This window comes from Chinchilla lanigera, unplaced genomic scaffold, assembly GCF_000276665.1.
Source record: "Chinchilla lanigera isolate Chin_1 unplaced genomic scaffold, ChiLan1.0 scaffold00010, whole genome shotgun sequence".
NCBI lineage: Eukaryota > Metazoa > Chordata > Mammalia > Rodentia > Chinchillidae > Chinchilla > Chinchilla lanigera.
In genome coordinates, this window is record NW_004955411.1 from 5,815,017 (window position 1) to 5,833,652 (window position 18,636).

At 50.1% G+C, this 18,636-nt stretch overlaps 1 protein-coding gene across 1 annotated transcript in view; it reads left to right on the forward strand.

Annotated features, from left to right (window-relative positions):
* The window catches only part of Mcm3 (minichromosome maintenance complex component 3), a 31,914-nt gene extending 14,217 nt beyond the window's left edge, over positions 1–17,697 (forward strand). Inside the window, exons 3-18 of the mRNA XM_005377656.2 lie at positions 702–814; positions 1,231–1,439; positions 1,933–2,063; positions 4,647–4,885; positions 5,372–5,480; positions 6,194–6,347; positions 6,583–6,714; positions 7,382–7,590; positions 9,983–10,157; positions 10,485–10,611; positions 11,351–11,501; positions 13,589–13,729; positions 15,247–15,350; positions 15,834–15,919; positions 16,367–16,436; positions 17,045–17,697. Of these exons, the coding sequence (XP_005377713.1) occupies positions 702–814; positions 1,231–1,439; positions 1,933–2,063; positions 4,647–4,885; positions 5,372–5,480; positions 6,194–6,347; positions 6,583–6,714; positions 7,382–7,590; positions 9,983–10,157; positions 10,485–10,611; positions 11,351–11,501; positions 13,589–13,729; positions 15,247–15,350; positions 15,834–15,919; positions 16,367–16,436; positions 17,045–17,243 (2,349 nt within the window). The 3' untranslated portion in view covers positions 17,244–17,697. The remainder of the gene's footprint in view (positions 1–701; positions 815–1,230; positions 1,440–1,932; positions 2,064–4,646; positions 4,886–5,371; positions 5,481–6,193; positions 6,348–6,582; positions 6,715–7,381; positions 7,591–9,982; positions 10,158–10,484; positions 10,612–11,350; positions 11,502–13,588; positions 13,730–15,246; positions 15,351–15,833; positions 15,920–16,366; positions 16,437–17,044) is intronic.
* The last annotated feature ends 939 nt before the right edge of the window (positions 17,698–18,636 follow it).

Consider the following 18,636-nt stretch of genomic DNA (forward strand, 5'->3'; position numbering starts at 1 on the left):
GTGCCCGCGCCCGGGCGAGGTGGGGCGGCTGCGGGGCGATCGCCGCCGGGGCGCCTGCGGGAGCGCTTCCCCTGGGGCTGGAGGACAGTCGCTTTCTAATTGGGTGGTTATTTTCCCTGTACCAAAGGAGATCTAGATAAAAAATGTCTTCTGTGCAGCTGAGAGGGGGTTTTGTGTGCAAACCCAAACTGAAAGCTGCATCTTGAAAACTTGATTATAAATAAAGAACAATTTTTATCCGGATTTCGAGTTTGCCTAATTTACATTCTTATCGTATGTATCTGAGTAGAACAGTGTTTTGGTGTATGATGAAGCGGTACTACAGTCAAGGAGATTAACCTGTCCTTTTCTTTTTTTATTACGCTTGCGTTTCAGCAGAGCTTTTCTGTGTGGTCCTTGTAGGTTGCTATGAGCCCATTTTAATTTCCCACTGAATGTTGAGGGATGACAGCGTACAGGGAGCTGTTGATGATGACAGGAGTAAGAACGCGGGCCCTGGGGCCGTGATTACAATTCTTTGAGGCTCCTGAGCGGCTGGCGTGCGAGGCTAGTGATGGGAGGAAGAAGTGGACAGAACACCTCCTTGGGATTCAGCTCCGCTGCAGATTGACTTAGTTACTGATTTGCTGAGAGCCGCGTCTGTTCAGTAGCATCAGGTTTTTAAATCTGTGGTTGTCGGGACGCTGGTGGCTGTTTTGCAGGAAGACCAGGGAGTGTATCAGAGCAAAGTTCGGGACATGATCAGTGACAGCCAGTACCGGCTGATTGTCAGCGTGAACGACCTTCGCAGGAAAAATGAGAGGAGAGCCAACCGGTGAGCAGCCAGGGCCTTGTGGGCTGTGGCGGGAGGCATGTATGTCTTGGATGGAGAGAGCGGCCTCAAGTCCCTTTTGCTCAGATTGGAACCGGCTTCCCAGGAAAGGACATGGATGGCAGAGGATTCACCTAGAAGCCCTCTGTGCCCCCCTAAAAAAGTGGGCATGTTCCTCTGACGCGTCCTTCCTCCGGTGTCTAGCCAGATATTTTTATGTCTCTGATAAGTTGACCTGAAGCTTGTCCTTAGTTCTTATGCATGTTGCAGTCTTACAGGATTGCAGCCGAAAGTAGGAGCTGGGTTTCCTTCCCTTGACCATACTGATCTAAGAGTGTTTACTTCTGTTTTGAGGGTTGGTTTTTTTTTTGGAGTTCTGCCTCTTCTGCCCAGTTATTCTTTCTTGTGCCCATTCACAGCCTTCTGAGCAATGCGTTTGAGGAGCTGGTTGCCTTCCAGCGGGCCTTGAAGGATTTTGTGGCCTCCATTGATGCTACCTACGCCAAGCAGTACGAGGAGTTCTACATAGGCCTGGAGGGCAGCTTTGGCTCCAAGCACGTCTCTCCCCGGACTCTCACTTCCTGCTTCCTCAGCTGCGTGGTCTGTGTGGAGGGCATCGTCACTAAGTGTGAGTGGGGTGACGGCGCAGGGCACTCGGGAAGTGGAAGCAGGATAGGCCTACAGAGGCTGGGAAAGTGGCGAGGCAGAGTAGATCTGGGTAGCTTGTGGCATCAGGGAGGGGGGCCCTGAAATTGTGTCAGGAGACACGGAGGTGCTCAGAGGTGCACAGTGATTAGGGAGTCTCTGGGTGAGTGCTGTGAACTGGCAGAACGGTGAATTTGGCCATGGCCGAGAGCTGTTAGGAGTCTTGGCTCCTGGCAGTCTCTTTCCAACCCCAACACCTCCGGTTTCTCAGTCAGGATCAGGGGTCCTTAGCTCTCACAGGAGCTGAGGTGTTCTGTATATACCCACAGGGATGAGTGAGTGACGGGGAGCATGGAAACAGCCTGACCTCCTTGGGAAACGTGGTACTTGGAATGATCGCGGGCTCGCGTGGGTGTAGAGGCCACCTCCGTCACCGTCTAGTTGGATGATTTTGTGTGTGCATTTTCCACTTCTAGGCTCTCTAGTTCGTCCCAAAGTCGTTCGCAGTGTCCACTACTGTCCTGCTACCAAGAAGACTATAGAGCGACGTTATTCTGATCTCACTAACCTGGTGGCCTTTCCGTCCAGCTCTGTCTATCCCACCAAGGTAAGGGCCGTGAATTAATTTGGTCTCCTTGGGGGCTGCAGTCAAGGTACTTGTGGTATCCTGTGTATCCTACCTCGCCCAGTGGTGCTGAGCCAACCCAGGTTTAGGCAAGTGCTTTTCCTCTGAGCTATGTCCTCCAGCCCGAAGATTCCGATTTTAATGTAGGTAGTGGTGTAATAGCAGAACTCTTTCTTCTGGAAGTCGGTAGTGTGCAAAGTAAGGATTCATTCAAAGGGAAGATTGATTATAAGCTCACATTTAATGTGAAAACTATAATTCTTTTTTTTTTTTTTTAAAGAATATGCCTGATGTAGTGGCGCATACCTGTAATTCCAGCACTTGTAAAGCATCACCTTGAGTTTAAGGCCAACCTGGGCTACCTAGGGAATTCCAGGCCAGCCTGAACACATAGTGAGACCCTGTCTCAAAAAAAAACCGAACAAACACAAAAGAGTAAATACTTACTTCGGAAAATTTGAAATATGGAAAAATATGGGAAAGCAGCGAACTATACAGAATTTTTAGCAGTTATAATCAAATATAACTGTAATTTTGCTTTTTAAAAGTGAAATGGGAAGTGTGCTATATTAGTGCTGTTGTGTAATCTTTGCAAATGTTTCACTGGACTTGGGAGAAGGCTGGCGTGGAAAGGCCTCAGACTGCTCAGATCGATCCGAATGGAGGACAGGGCTTTCTTAATGAGACAGAAGATCATTAAAATTGATTACTTGATGTCTGAACTCATACTGTCAAAGACACCTCCCCTTCAAATTTTAATTGAATTTTACTTTATCCATAGTACAGTGCTCTGAGGAATTACGGACAGCCTATAAATAAGAGGCAGTTGACGAGATTGTCTTGAAGGGGAAATCAAACTTACAAAGAATTAAAGCAAGGGTATTTTAGCATTAGAACTGAAATACACTTCAGTTTCTCTTAGTCTGCCTCCAGACGAAATGATGAGACTTAGAGAGGGTAAGTGACTTGTTTATGTCCCGGGGAGTGGTGACTCCTAAGCACTGAGACCCACGTACCTTTAGTTGAGGCCAGGTACGTTTTCTGTCACCTGTTCTCTTCATTAAGATTCCCGATTTTACAGTTTCTTCTTCAGGGTGTGCTCTTATGCTGATTTCTATGGCCAAGTTTCTTTGCTTGAGAACAGATACCCTGGGCCGTGTCTCCTGGAGATATCTGCCCCGGTGCTTAAGATAATGGGCTTTGGACTTCCACTTGCATGGAGCCCTGGCACTGCTATTTACTCTCTGACCTTGGGAGACGTTTAACCTCTCCCGTGTGTTTCCTTGCCTGTAAAATGTGGGAAATACCTGCTTTATAAGATTTTTATGATTATGCAACATAATTTCCTAAAATAATAACCGATCCTGGCACATAGCAAGTATTCAGTAAGTGATGGCTATTTTGTTTTTAAAACTTCAAATATCAAAGAAGTGAAGGGGCTGGGGATTTAGCTCAGTGGCAAAGCGCCTGCCTGGCAAGTGCAAGGTCGTGAGTTCGGTTCCCGGTACCGGAGAAAAACAAAAAACAAACAAACAAAAAAAAAAAATCAAAGAAGTGAAATTTCTTACAGAATTTAAGATACATATAGGCTGTTATCGCACAAGTGTATAACTTGATGAATTGTTGTAAGCTGAGTATATGCGGGGAGCCAGCATTTAAGCCAGGAAATGGGAATTTAGTGACTCTCAGAAGGCAGAGAGCCACGCTGTCATGGTGGCTGACAGTGTAGATTGCTGCACGGTATTCATTCCTGCCTGCTTAGCTATTATGTAGTGTGTGTGGAGGGCATGTGGTCATATCACATCTATTTAACTAGTCCTCTATTGATGACATGGATGCGTTTGGATTTCTGCCTACACTAAGCCTCCGACTTATGAATGAGTTCCGTTTCAGGAACATGTTTGTAAGTCGGATTCATTTGTAAGTCCAACAAAATGAATCTTAAACACCTTTGGCACAAATACACAATATAAAGCATAAGAAAAAAAACAGACCTTCACATCATTACTGCATTTCCTCTCGCTTCTGGGCCTGCTGGGCTCTGATCCGCACCGACACCGCCCCACTGTGTAGCAAGCACACAGCAGCGCAGCCTGACGGCTCCAGGGGGCCTGGGACCTGCTTCTGCGGTTTGTTCGCACATGTAACCTGAGGCGTGTCCTTTCTGTGGAAGTGTGCGCCTTGGGTGTGCATGAAGTCCTAGCGTATTAGGAACAGTGCTGCTGAGTACCGCAGTGCGTGGCTCTGGGTGAGTGTTTCCGTCGGGTTCCGACTGGGAAAGCCATCAGGAGTGTCACTCTGTGTGCACCTTTCGTAGAGGGAGTAAGAATACAAATTTAAATGTTGCTACAGCTGTGGTTCCATCTGAGCGTGTATTGTCCCTACCATTAGACAGTTACTGGGCCAGAGACGGGGATGGAAGAAGTTGGGGAGATACTTGGCTGTGTTTTATTTCTAGACTGAAATCTTGTGAAGTCCTCACTGAAGTACGTGTTCTGTGCCAGATGAGTGTGGCAGTTTTAAGGTCAGACTACAGTAAGTGTTTTTCTTCGTGCCGTTTTCTAGGACGAGGAGAACAACCCCCTTGAGACAGAATACGGCCTTTCTGTCTATAAGGACCACCAGACCGTCACCATCCAGGAGATGCCGGAGAAGGCCCCCGCCGGCCAGCTGCCCCGCTCTGTGGATGTCATTCTGGATGACGACTTGGTGGATAAAGTGAAGCCTGGGGACCGAGTCCAGGTGGTGGGGACCTACCGCTGCCTTCCTGGAAAGAAAGGAGGCTACACCTCAGGGACCTTCAGGTAAAAGGTGTTGCAGTCCTGGGGGCCACTTCTGTCTCTGGTAGTACTCTTCCTGCGGTGTGTCATGTTTCAAAGCGCTCTAGCCGACAGGTTCAGCATAGTACCTGTGCAATGGGATTCCTCCCGCCTCCTGCCTGTCAGATAAAGCTGTGACGCTTCCACCATCTTTGGTGAAAAGTGGGAGTGATTGGTGGTACAGTTACAGCCTTCCGGCTTACCTGGGACTTCCTTATTCCAAGGTCCTTCTCATTTGTGCTTGCGTCTGAATCTCTGAGTCAGCAGAGCATAGATAAACTGCAGAGCTGGCATCATGAACCTATTTGGGTGATGGACAGGGATTCGGTTATTGAGTTCAGAACAACTTCCCCCCAGATTTGATGGTCACCTTTAATAGCCTAAAAGGCTTACTGTTGCTTGTAGCAGCAGTGACCGATTTGGGGAACGGAGCGTTACAGCAGGCTTCCTCCTCTCTCCCCTTTGTCCCAGGACTGTCCTGATTGCCTGCAATGTGAAGCAGATGAGCAAGGACATCCAGCCGTCCTTCTCTGCTGAGGACATTGCCAAGATCAAGAAGTTCAGCAAAACTCGTTCCAAGGTCTGGGCATGTTTTAGGGATTCTGGGGTGGGAACAGGTTTTCCAGGGTTTTGCTGGAGTGTGTGGCTGTCTTCGTGCTGGATCAGGAGGAAGGTCAGGATTTTTTCCCTCTGAAGTATTTGTTACTAGCTTCTTTCCCTTTTGTCCAATCAGCAAAGGAAAGGAGGTTCTTGGTGCTTGGTCTGATTGTTCGGTTACCTGCTGGGCTCCTAAGTGAACCTAATGCAGGTGTTAGGATAGGACTAAGGCTATCAGTGTTTCCGTGTAGTCTTTTTTGTTATTAAAGATATCAATGGTGCATGGTCGCTTAAATTTAAAATGTTATGTTACTTTTGTTTTACTCCTTCAACTGTTACCTTTTTTCAGCTGTCTGCATTTAGAATTGAACACAATGTAGGAATGTGTTGTAAAGGTTACTGATAAAATGCAGTGCACATTCCTATTAAGCCTAAAAGGTTTTGCACTTGGGAACACTCGTTTTTTTCTTGAAGATGCAACTTCTAAACAAACTGGCCTCTAAGCTGCCCCTGTACCTGCTGTGACAGTGGTCTGCTGAAGTGATTTGTCTTCTAGCAGAAGTGTTTATAACAAAAACAGTGTTTACATTTGTATATTTCTTTAAGCATTTTCCAAAAGCAAAATACAGCATGGAGCTCTGGGAACCACGGTGGTGCTTCCGAGGCCCCTCACCCCGCGGGCTCCCTCTGCTCTAGGATGTCTTTGACCAGCTGGCCAGATCGCTGGCCCCCAGCATCCATGGGCACGACTACGTCAAGAAGGCCATCCTCTGCCTGCTGCTGGGCGGGGTGGAGCGAGACCTAGAGAACGGCAGCCACATCCGTGGGGACATCAATATTCTTCTGATAGGTATGGGCTTGGGGACTGACTTCCGACTCCTGCTGGTAACAGGGAAGAGGGGTCGTGAGGCCCTGTCACGTGGACGTGTGGCATCTCTGCCTCTCGGTGCTTTAGTCCCGTCAGGGAGCAAGAGGCTCAAGTGAATCTATCTAGAAACCATTCAGCACATTCCGTGCTGGACAAGCAGAGCTTGGTGGGGAGGGAGCGAATTCCCAGAGAACCCTTCGTCGTTCCCGGCCCTCAGGAGACCCCTCGGTCGCCAAGTCTCAGCTCCTGCGGTACGTGCTGTGCACCGCGCCCCGCGCGATCCCCACCACCGGCCGTGGCTCCTCTGGCGTGGGCCTCACCGCTGCGGTCACCACAGACCAGGAAACAGGTGAGGGGGTGTGAGTCCTTGGCAGAGGCCCGTCGCGACGCTGTGCACACTCCTTGAGTTTGTCTCAGGCCTGGCTTGTGTTTGGGGATACAGTTGAAAGGTAGTCAGGCTGGGTTATACAGGACCGAGCGCCTGCAGTGGTGGGAGAAGCAGTCTAGACTTTGGCTGACACTGACAAGAATATCTCCTAGAAGGTAACTGGAAAGAATCTCAAAAGAGGAAGCTGAGAAGTGTGCAAGTGCAGTAAAAGCGAGGATTGGCCTGTTGTGAACTAGAGGAAGGATTTAAAGACCAATGAAAAGAGAAGCCTACTTCAGTATCTCTTGAGGGTGGGGACGAGGAGGAGACTCTACGGGGGCTTATGAGAGGCTAGCTTAGGGGCCAGAGTGAGACAAGAAGGTACTGTTGAGATTGGAACTAACAAGATAACCCAGCCGGGGATATAGCTCGGCAGCACAAGCGGCTGCCTGGCAAGCGCAAGGTCCCGAGTTTGATTCCTGGTACAAAAAAAAAGGTAACCCATCGAGTTTCCGGTTAGCCTTGAGCCGAAGTTCCTTTACTGTATTCTCTTGCTGCAGTGAGAGTGCCTAGGAGGGAGACTGAGAGCTCTGCCCCCTGGTTTCTGGAAGCTCCACTGTGTGCCACTCCGTGCCCCTTCTCTCCCCAGGGGAGCGTCGTCTCGAGGCGGGGGCCATGGTCCTGGCTGACAGAGGTGTGGTGTGCATCGACGAATTTGACAAGATGTCCGATATGGACCGCACGGCCATCCATGAGGTGATGGAGCAGGGGCGAGTGACCATCGCCAAGGCTGGCATCCACGCTCGCCTGAATGCCCGCTGCAGTGTTTTGGCAGCTGCCAACCCCGTCTATGGCCGGGTGAGTGGAAACCACGTTCACGCTGTGACCCCGCTGCGTCGCTGGGCCGAGTCTTTTCTAGGGGAAAATGGGCTCAAGGGGAAGAGAAATTCATCTCCTATTGTCTTTGGTTTGGAGCGGCTGCTCCTGACACACTCCTGCTCAGCAGACTGCTCTTGACAGCTATGTGTGAATAACGTCTCTAGAAATACAGAAAACAAGAAGAAGACAAAGTGTTCTGCGGTCTCAGAATCCAAGGGACTTCATCGTCATTAAATTCAAAGTCCTCCATGCACAGAAGAGGAGAATTTCTGAACAAAGCCAAGTTACAATGTACCAATTAAAAGCCTCGCTTCTTTTTTTAAATTTTTTTTGCAGTACCGGGGGTTGAACTCACGACCTTGTGCTGGACAGGCAGGTGCTTATGCCACTGAGCTATATCCCCAGCCCAGAAGCCTCTTTTCCTGTCCCTTTTCTAAGAGATCACCACTAACAATTTGGCGGTTAAAAGAAAGAAAAATTTCAGCGTGTACTGAACCAGCAAATACCCTAGTTCCTTGTGAAGAATTAATTATATTTGTCTTTGTTTTTATCATTGCTGTGATAGGCCTAGGTATATCTTATATTTAGTCTGCTTGGTGTTTACTGAGTTTTGTATTTCTTTTAAATGGTTTTCTAATATTTTGTGATATAGACCAGTGGTGGTGAACCTTTTATTTTTATTTTTTATTTGTTTTTGAGGCAGGGTCTTGCTACGCAGTTCAGGCTGGCCTTGAACTCACTGTGTAGCCCAGGCTGGCCTCAAACTTGCTGTGATCCTCCTGCCTCGGCCTCCCAAGTGCTAGGATTACAAGCATGTGCTCCTGTGCCCAACTGGCACACCTTTTAGAGACCAAGTGCTCAAACTGCTTGTGGTGTCACTGCCAGGCACCGCTACTTTCCGAGCGTGGTCACTGTCCCTATTTTTGCTGTTATCGGTGCTTAGCTGCTGGGATGATGCTGGTGGCTTGGCTTGCTTGCCCCCAGAGAGGGCTCTGCATGCCCGCTGTGGCACATGTGCCATAGGTTTGCCTAACGTGTAGCTGTGTAGTAACTTACTTAACTGTACTCCATTTGATGGGCGTTGGTCCCTATCCCCCATCACCGCCTGGGCTATTAGGAATGAAGCAGTAAGGGCTGGGAATATAGCTCAGTGGTACAAGTGCCTGCCTGGCAAGCGCAAGGTCCTGCGTTCAATTCTCAGTACCAAAAAAAAATGAATATCCTTTTATTTGTATTTTGTAATACTCTTGGAATCTGTGGTATGAATACCTAGCAGTGGAATTACTGGATTGAGTGTTATGTACGTTCTTGCTTTGGCAGAGATTGACACATTGCCTTTTCAAATACTGTCTCATCGCAGTACTTCCATTAACTAGTACTTACACGTGCTTTAAGTTTGTCACCTTCTTTCCTTCTCTCAATAATGCGAGGTAGTAGGTATTTTCATTTTATAGATGAGGACCTGGAGGCGCAGGTACATAGTTTGCTCAAGAGTCCCAGACTAGGACACGGCAGGGCTGGGACTTGACTCAGAGCTGCAGCGGTCCCCTGGCAGTGTAGGGTCCCACACATATGGAGCACTTATTTTGGTGGCTCTTTAAACATACAGATATGTGTGGTCCTTGGACCAAGGTTTCTGAATTGAAATCTCTGGCTTGGAAATACTTCTAGCTATGACTTAGAAAGGCTGTAATGTGTAGACTGAGCTGAGAAACATAGGCTTTTAAATCAATGGCAATGTGTGATTAAACCAGAAGGATGATTAGGAAAATGGCAGGATCTGAAATGTGAGCATGGTCGAAGCCATTGTCCCCAGGTTGTTAGAAGGCTTCTGGCTCGAAGGGTACATGAGTGCGTAGGCATCGGCCCAGCAGTCCCAGAATTGAAAGATAACGTGTACATTTTTAAATCCCAAGGAAAAGCTCCCTAGATTGCCAAGACATCACTGTTTATGGGTCGCTGACCGTCTTACTTGAGATTTACCCTCTCAGTGCGCGCTTCTGCCCTGCCGGCCCTCTCTCTGTAGGGGAGGAGGACTCACCTGTCAGACTTGATCCTGCCTTGGAAATGAGAAGAGCAGACTCAGGCGTGGGCAGGACGGGGCAGGGAGCGACACCGCGCACAGCCCGTGAGAGGCTCTTGCAGGAGGAGGCTGGCTGCTGGCTTAGTGCAGGTCGCCTGGGCTTTAGCCAGGGCAGGGTTGCAAGTGGGAGACATTTGTGTATTTTAACAGCTTTAAAATCCCTCATCTTTTCACCGCTTCTGCTTTGTCCTCGCTGTAACCTTCCCTTTCCGCCCTCAGAATCGATCCGCCTCGTTGCCTTTCCGTCCGTTAATGCTGCCTGCTCTTCCTTCTGTCTTGTGTCCCCAGTACGACCAGTACAAGACCCCGATGGAGAACATTGGGCTTCAGGACTCGCTGCTGTCTCGCTTCGACTTGCTCTTCATTATGCTGGATCAGATGGACCCGGAGCAGGACCGGGAGATCTCGGACCACGTCCTGAGGATGCACCGTTACAGGGCGCCTGGGGAGCAGGATGGCGACGGTGAGGCCACGGGAAGAGCCGTGGTGCTGTGGAAGGGCCCTGAGCCGAAGGCGCCGTCTCAGGCCCCACCCAGGGGAAGGTGGTTCGGGCCTGCGCCCCTCCCTTCCGGCTCTTCTGAGGTTATTGTAAGGCGCGTCTTTGTCTTTTTTGTGTTGTGGGCTACCTGTGTGGGCCGTGCCGTTCCAGCCGCTTGGTCATTTCCAGGAATCTGGTTTTTTCTGGGGCCTTGCTTTGTGAGTCTTGGTCTCTTGCTTTCCTGTGCTGTGGAAGAAGCAATTTCCCTTAGGTTAAACCCCCTCTCCCTTTCCCCCGTCTTGGCTTTCCCAGCTATGCCCTTGGGTAGTGCTGTTGATATCCTGGCCACAGATGACCCCGACTTTACCCAGGACGACCAGCCAGACACTCAGATTTATGAGAAGCATGACAACCTGCTGCATGGGACCAAGAAGAAAAAGTGAGAATCCTTTTATCTCTGCCTTGAGCGAACTTGAGATTGGTAGCCTATTAGAACGCACGTGTCGGAGGTTAGTTCGGGCATTCTGTGCAGGCCAAGGTCACGCGTGGAGTCCGAACCCTTGGGCCCGTTTCCCGCTCTGAGCCCGCAGGGCCACCCTGTGTTCATCCTTGCCGGCCCTGTGGGCGACTCAGTCCACGATCACACGTTCTAAGGGTTTGGTGACACGCGCATGGGGTCGCTCCCGCGTGCCGGTCACGTCACTGTGAACCCCGGTCCTGGGGTCGCTGGTGGCGAGCCCTGGAGACTTTGCAGGTAGCTGTGGTTGAAGGTGACTGTGATCCGATGTGCGAAGCGTGACGTGTGCGCTCGTGTTCCACGGCTTTTGGCCGTGTGCGGTGTGCACAGCGTCCTCTTCAAAGCTGTTCAGTTTGATTGTATAGAATTTGGAGTCAGAAAGCTGAATCCGAGTCCTCATCAGCTTCCTTGAGTCGTGGGTTTCCTACTTACAAAATCAGGCGATACATCTTATACTCTGCTTCCTCCCTAATTTAAAAATAACACCTCAATCTACACAATGTGTAAGAGCCTTTCTCGTCTGAGTTCATATAAACGGCGTTGATGAGAATGGGGTCTGCGAGGCAGGCCTCTCTGCTCTGCGGCTTGGCCTCGGCTTCTCTGAGGAGGGGCAGAGCCGCTGTCCCCGGCAGGGACGCGGAGCTCACGGTGCCTGGTCCAGGGAGAAGATGGTGAGTGCGGCGTTCATGAAGAAGTACATTCACGTGGCCAGAATCATCAAGCCCGTCCTGACGCAGGAGTCGGCCGCCTACATCGCGGAAGAGTACTCACGCCTGCGCAGCCAGGACAGCATGAGCTCGGACACCGCCAGGGTGAGTCCTGAGGGCAGCGTGGCCTGGCCTTCCTTAGCTTCGTGGCTGGGGCAGGAGTCCCTGCCTTTTCGAGCTTTGGAAGCATTTAATGTGTTACTCCTCCCTGGTCTGAAGGACTTTCTGTTGATACAGTTCTGATCGTTTCATTTCACAAAGGAAAATGAAATAAGCAAATAGGAGGGACTTCTACAACTGTTCTAGTCCTTATACTTACATCCCGGGCGAAAATAGCAGCAGCTGTCCGTAAAGAGCTCAGATTGCAGTTGAGGGGAGGGGATAAATGTAGAAAATCATAAATACCTATTCATAAGTGTATACATCAGTGCGATTCTTGGAAGGGAATGGTGAATGAATTTGCATACAGGTAAAGACGATAGGTGATTTTTTTCCTGGTTGCGAGAGTATGAAAGTCAGGGAAGGATTCCTGGAGCATGCACTGTTTGGTTTGGATTTTGACAGATTACTAGCTGTGGTTGGAGTTAAACAACCTTGTTACACAGCAAGGAGTTAAACAACCTTGGTGGTTACTCAGAGCAGTTTCTACTAAGCCAGTTTAGGTGCCCTTGAATTTATTTAAATCATCTGGGAGCATTATAGCTCCTACAGGATTTCATAGCAGGAAGACTCTAAGTTCAATGGACTCTTGGGTTTAGACACGGTCCCAGGTGATCTAGCCAGCCTCGCACCCGCAGGGACGGTGTGCTCAGAGCACCGTTGGACTCTGAGAGTAAGCTCTTAGGATAAAGCCGCTTCCCCACAGCTGCTCCCCATGGGTGCCGCTGTCTTCTTTATGTTAAATAGCGCCCTTTCTTTGAAGCCGCCTCCCCACACATGAGCTGTTGCAGCGTGAGAAAGATCTCTCGCTGGTCTGGGAGCTGAGCCGGTAGTAAACCCCTTGGTTTGTGCTCGGGCTCCACCTGCACAGCGTAGGATTTCACTGCGTTTTCGGGTGATTCAGAGCTCGGAACTTGTGGTGGAGTCTGTAACCTTCAAACTCTGACAGCTTTGGAAATCACGGAAAGATCTGGGGAGTGTACAGGGTGTAAACGTCAGGTTTTTTTTATGTTGGTGTAGATGTAAACGGAAATTTAGAAAACTTGCAAGCAGCAACGAAGAGGTTATGTCACCGAAGTGTCACAGAATGGGAGAGGGTGAGGGGTGCTGGAGAGAACTTGCCCTGTGTTTGAGCCCAAGTCTGGGATGTAACTTTGGAACTTTGTACCGATCCTCTCCGCAGGTCCTTTTCCTTATCCATAAAATTCTGTTAGGTGATATCAGGGTGTGTCACGATTAACTGATGCTTAGAAGACACACAAGCTTAGTTGTAAATACAGAGGTGGAGATTTACTAGGCCAAGGATCCCATGCAGGCAGCAGCATTTTAAAAAGAGAAGCACTCTAGTGTGTGCACCCACCTCACGAGAAGCACTTTCTGAACATCAGTGATTATATCCAACTTTTAAAATCACAAAGTACCGCTCACGCCCTACCCCTTAGGGTGACCTTGGACAGATTACACGAAGCTCTTTGATTTCCTTCATCTGTAAAACTTCTCTAAGTTATTAAGAGTTAGATATTAGAGTGAATATTAAAACACACTTCCAGGTGCATTGTACGCCTGTCACTTTTGTACCATTTTTAACCTCTTACTTTTCCAGCTGTTGGATGCCTGATTTTCTTCTCCTGCGTGCCCACGAGCACTGCCACATACATTTCTTCCATCAGCTTTGTTTCTTTTTTTGTTGTTCTTTTTTTTTTTTTTGTCTTTTTGAGGCAAGGCCTCACTATGCAGATCAGGCTGGCCTTGAACTCACTTTGTAGCCCAGGCTGGCCTCCATCTCACAGTGATCCTCCTGCCTCAGCCTCCCGAGTGCTGTGTGAGAAAGATCTGTGCGCCACCACGCCCGGCTTCCATCAGCTTTCTTCCTCTTGGAATTTTAAATGGAATCCGCAGAGAGTAGAGAGCTCTGCGTTCTTTGCCTGGCTCCTGGAGCTTTTCTGGTCGTGTCTTCATTTGCTTTTCTGTGCAGTCGGAGTAGTGAAATTGGCCAAAGATTCTAAATGAGTAATCTCCTGTTCCTTCCCCAGACGTCCCCGGTTACGGCACGCACGCTGGAAACCCTGATTCGATTGTCCACAGCCCATGCCAAGGCTCGCATGAGCAAGACGGTGGACCTGCAGGACGCGGAGGAGGCCGTGGAGCTGGTCCAGTACGCCTACTTCAAGAAGGTGAGGCTTCGATGCCTGGGCGTGAGCGCTCTTTCTATAAGTCACAGGGTGCGCTGGCTTCCCTGCGCCCTGGGGCGACCGCTGCCTTAGGATTTTCAGCGGGAAAACAGCATGTGTGGGGCTTGGGTGTGGCTCTGGTGGAGACCCTGCTTACCTAGCATGTTGCGTGCCTGGGGGTCAGTCCTTATCGATCCACAACAAACAAAACAGAAAGCTGCGTTTGTCTGCCTGTGCTGTCTGCCTCGGTCCTTCCCCTGAGCGGGGATTCGCAGCCATGCTGCAGCCGAGGCTGAAGTTGGACGTGGTTCTCCTGAGGTGGGTGTGCACCACATGAGGGCGCGTTCCTTTGTAGAGTGCTGCTGTCTGCGTGGGATCCTTGGCTTAGTAAATCATACTCTCTGTACTTAGGACTAGGCTGGTGTCCTTTATAAGTTTCAGTTAACCCTGCTATACCCTGATACTATCTATCTAAACTATTGATGCCAGGGCTCCTAGAAATTCTGGTTCAATTGATGCACCACACATTCCGTCAGCTGCTTCCTTTGCATCTTTAAAAACTTCGTATTTCCAAAGCAGTTACCAGGCCGGGGATTTAGCTCAGTGGTGCAGCGCCTGCCTGGCAAGCCTGAGGTCCTAAGTTCGATTCCCAGTACCCACAAAAATACCAGCCAGCCAAGCCGAAGGCGTTACCTTGGTAACGAGGCTGCTCCCCGTGTCCCTTCCCTGGGCAGGCCGCTCGTGGCCCGCTGGCACCTCAGACACAGGTCAGAGCGCTGACCTGTCACGACCTCTCTCTCGCTTCCCGGTTTCTCCTTGTGACGTTGCACCCGTCATTTTGGAGCCCACGGATCTTGATGCCTTGACTTGCTTTTCTTTGTTGCCCACCCCTCCCCCACCTGATGAACTGTAGCTCTTGGGGCTTTAGCTGTGGGCGTGATACTTTTCCTCTGTGCTAGCTTTGGGGTTATCTTCAACTTCAGTTAAACACCTGATTTATGAAGAAATGAATTGTTTCCACCTTAACGGTGTGGTTTGGACACCCCGTTTGTTTCTTTACTTGAACAGTCACTGAGTACGGGGCTGTGTGACAGGCCTCCCAGCATTTTTTTGACGCGTTCAGGATGGGCTGTGATTCGTATGTCTCAGTGCCAGGTGGTGTGAACCACCGGTGGTACACGCATGGCCGTCCCGTTGGGTGGCTGCTTATTTTATTAGTAAAAAGACCAGTAAAAGTGAGTAGAGTCGATCTGTTTGTACCAGCAGTGGTGCAAGCCGCCGATGGGACGGTCGTGCATGCATCGCTGCCGGTCCCAGCTGCAGGAGCGTGTTAAAGGTGCCCCTCCGGCTCTCCTGTTGCCCCTGGCTCTGGAAGCTGGAGACAGGAGAGGCGAGCTAAGTCAGTAGAAATGTAGAAGTTGTTTCTGCTGATAGAGTCGGGGGGACTCGTACTCAGATTTCTCAGTTTGGGTCCCTGCCGTCACCGACCCCTCCAGCACTCACGCTTGCCTTCGTTTCAGGTTCTGGAGAAGGAGAAGAAGCGTAAGAAGCGAAGCGATGATGAGTCAGAGACGGAGGATGAGGAAGAACAAAGCCAGGAGGAGCAGGAGCGGAAGAGGAAGAGGTAAGAGGGCAGAGCAGGGGAGATGAGAAGACTCCTGCCGGGCTCCCGAGGGCGGGGCGTTGGCCTGGTCCTGCTTGCCGGCAGCAGGCTCCTCAGGGGCCTGCGGGGCTCGAGGATGAAGAGAACCCGAGCGGAGGGAGGCGGGACCGAGCCCCTCCGCTGCGTGTGGTAGGCTGCCTTGGCCCCTTCCCTGCTGTGAGGACGTGCTCGATAGGGGCAGTCACCTACTCAGCGAAGATCTGAATAATATACTTCAACGTCACGAGGCTGTGTTTCTCCCTTGTGCCTTTGGCTGAGCAAAAAGAGCCATGAGTGCAGGCCTGGTGTATTCCTTCTAGTCTGGAGGATGTCTTCTGGAAAAAGCAGCAGTTTGTGTGGACCTGTCACTTTGATTGTAGATGGTCTTTGCCCTCCTCTTTGAGGTCCAGGGTGCGGGATGGGGCCCCCCACAGCCTTTGTTCTTAGCTGCTGTGGGTATTTTAGGAGGAAGACTCGTCAGTCGGATGCCAAGGATGGAGACTCGTATGACCCCTATGACTTCAGTGACGCAGAGGAGGAAATGCCTCAGGGTGAGCAAGCGTCCCCTGATTGATCGGGGAGGTGGTTCCTTTGATTCCCGGTTTTTAAAATTTGCTCACTGCTCAGTATTTTCCTGTCTGGTTCCCTGCTTGGGACTTTATGTCCAGGAGTCTTGTTCCAGACAAGTTTCAGGGGAAACCCACAGTGAAAACGGGCTTTGTTCGTGGCTTGCCTCCTCCTGGATAAGTGTGATCTTTTGCGAAGCCTCAGTATAAGCACCCTGCGCCGAGGGTCTCCTGCCTGACTCCATCCCTTTATCATCCTGTTGGGATTTCTCTCTCTGAATTGCTCTTCCGGGCTCTGTGAGAACCAGTGGAAGCAGGAGTGCTCACATGTCCAGCGATAGAGGTGGGGATTGCAGAGACGACATTCCTGGTGTTACTGGAAATGGCTTGACCTTGCTGTCTTCCCCATTTCATCGACCTTTACCTCTGCAGTGCATACCCCGAAGACGGCAGACTCGCAGGAGCCCCAGGAGCCCCAGAAGGTGGAGCTCAGTGAGTCCAGGTGAGTTGGGGAAGTCGGTATCCTTGGTGAATTCCTGCCTGGGTGAGGCCCAGCCCCAGGGAGGGGGCGCAGTGAGCTGCTCACCCACCGAGCTTGAACCAAAGGCCGCAGGGCCTCGGTCGGGACCTCTGGCACGCGTGCTGCAGCTGGCTCTTTGCTACCATCAGAAGCTCTAAAAGATGCAGCATTGCTGTGCGCGGGTTTTAAAACATTTTCTACTCCGATTGTACTGTCAGATTCACAGGAAGTTTGCAAGACAGTTAAAGAAGTCCTGTGTAGTTTTACCCACAGCTCCTGTTTTCTTTTGCATTTACCGACTGCTTTACTGCCTTTGTGGGAATTTGAATTATGGTGTCCTCGTGGGGTTAGGAAGAAGCCTAAACAAGGTCAAGATTTCTATCGTCCTGTAACCTTGGGGATTCTTGTAAAATATATAGGTTTTTTTTTTTTTTTTCATAAATTCTGGCATTTTTTTTTTTTTTCTTAAGATGAAGAATTTTTACTGAAGTTTCAGAAAACGGTTTTTCTGTCTGTAAATTTTTCTGTGTGCAAGGAGAGCCTCCTTGGCCAAGGTTGACCCTGTCCGCCCTTTCTCGGGTTGCCGGCAGGCTGAAGGCCTTCAAGGTGGCGCTCCTGAACGTGTTCCGGGAAGCGCACGCGCAGTCGGTGGGCCTGACGCACCTCACGGAGTCCATCAATCGGGACAAGGAGGAGCCCTTCTCTGCGGAGGAGATCCAGGCTGCACTGGACAGGATGCAGGATGACAACCAGGTCATGCTGTCTGAGGGCATCGTCTTCCTCATCTGAAACGGCTCATGGCTGTGCCTCCACCCTTGCCTTTCCCTGTAGCAGTGCGTGATTGGACGAAGATGGCTCGGCCTGCGGCGGCGGGGGTGGGTATGATGGCTGTCGTGGGGTGCGGGGAGCAGGCAGGGGGCGGGACCAGGGCTCTGCATGTCCACAGCAGGACGGGGTCATCCACCCACTCCCCATCCATCGGCAGACTGGTGTTGTTTCACGTAGACGTGACTGAGTATGTTTGTGAGCGCAGAGGCTTTCTGTTTGTCGTTTCTGTTTGTTGACTGTTTTTTGTTTTTTTTTTCTCTTGAGCACTTTGGTTGGGAAAAACCTTTGAGTTTTGTGCTGATAAACTAGAGGGGCACTGAGGCGGGCTGCGCGGGCCAAGAAAGCTTTCTTTGCAGACTTGTATGTGTTTTTGACCTAAATATTTAGGGCATTGAATAAACAGACCTGCTTTGTACACTGTGCCTCAGTACGTCATCCTTTTTGTGCACATACTTAGTATTGCTTTTCCGGAGGCTCAGCCTGTTGGATTTGCTGCTGTTGCATTTGCACCAAGACACCACAAGGTGGCAGCAGACCTCTGTGATTTCTTTGGGGATTATGTGTTCTATGGCTCTGCAAGACCAGCACGTCTCAGCCCTGATTGAGCAACCCGGACCCTGCAGATCTGGAGTAGCTCATTGACCACAGGAGAACAGTGAATGAAAGTCCAGAAGAAGAGTTGACCCCAATATAGAAGAATGCTGTGTTCTTACCCATGAAGAGATCCCCTGATGAGGTACTTTAGGAATTACTTACTGTTTAGCCTGTGGGCTTTATTCACCTGTTTGTACAGAAGTTTGTGGATGAGCCAGAACGAGGCTTTTTTACTACTGTGGTGTGGTTTGAACAGCTTCCAAAGAACTTCTAAGGTTACTTAAAAAATAAAAATACGCGTGACCTTATGGGGGCCTGGGCCACATAGATCGGAGGCCATTTCCCCAGTGCCTGCTCTCAGCTGTAAGATCGTTGAGGTACTTCTTTCTCCCTTTTTGCTGGGGGCCTGCCCTTTAATCTGAAGCAGAAGCTTTTCTTTGGCTTTTCATGACAAAAGGATTTTCTTAAGGGAGGGTGAAATTATTGGGGGGTTCAGTTTCATCTTTGTGGTATTTCTTTTCTACAGATGTGAAGTCCAGGTGCTATTCAGAGAAATCTAGAACGGGGTCCCAAAGGAGGGTGCCGTAGTTCTGGGAGGAGGGCTTGGATGTTGAGTCTGACAGTCAGGGAGATGCAGGGTCTAGCAGCGGGGCCAAGGCAGGACATCCACCTGAGGGCAGTGGGCTGGGAACACGCATGTGGAATATGTGAGCCTTTTACAAATAAAAAGTTGGTTATATGCCAAGTGAGGGCACAGACA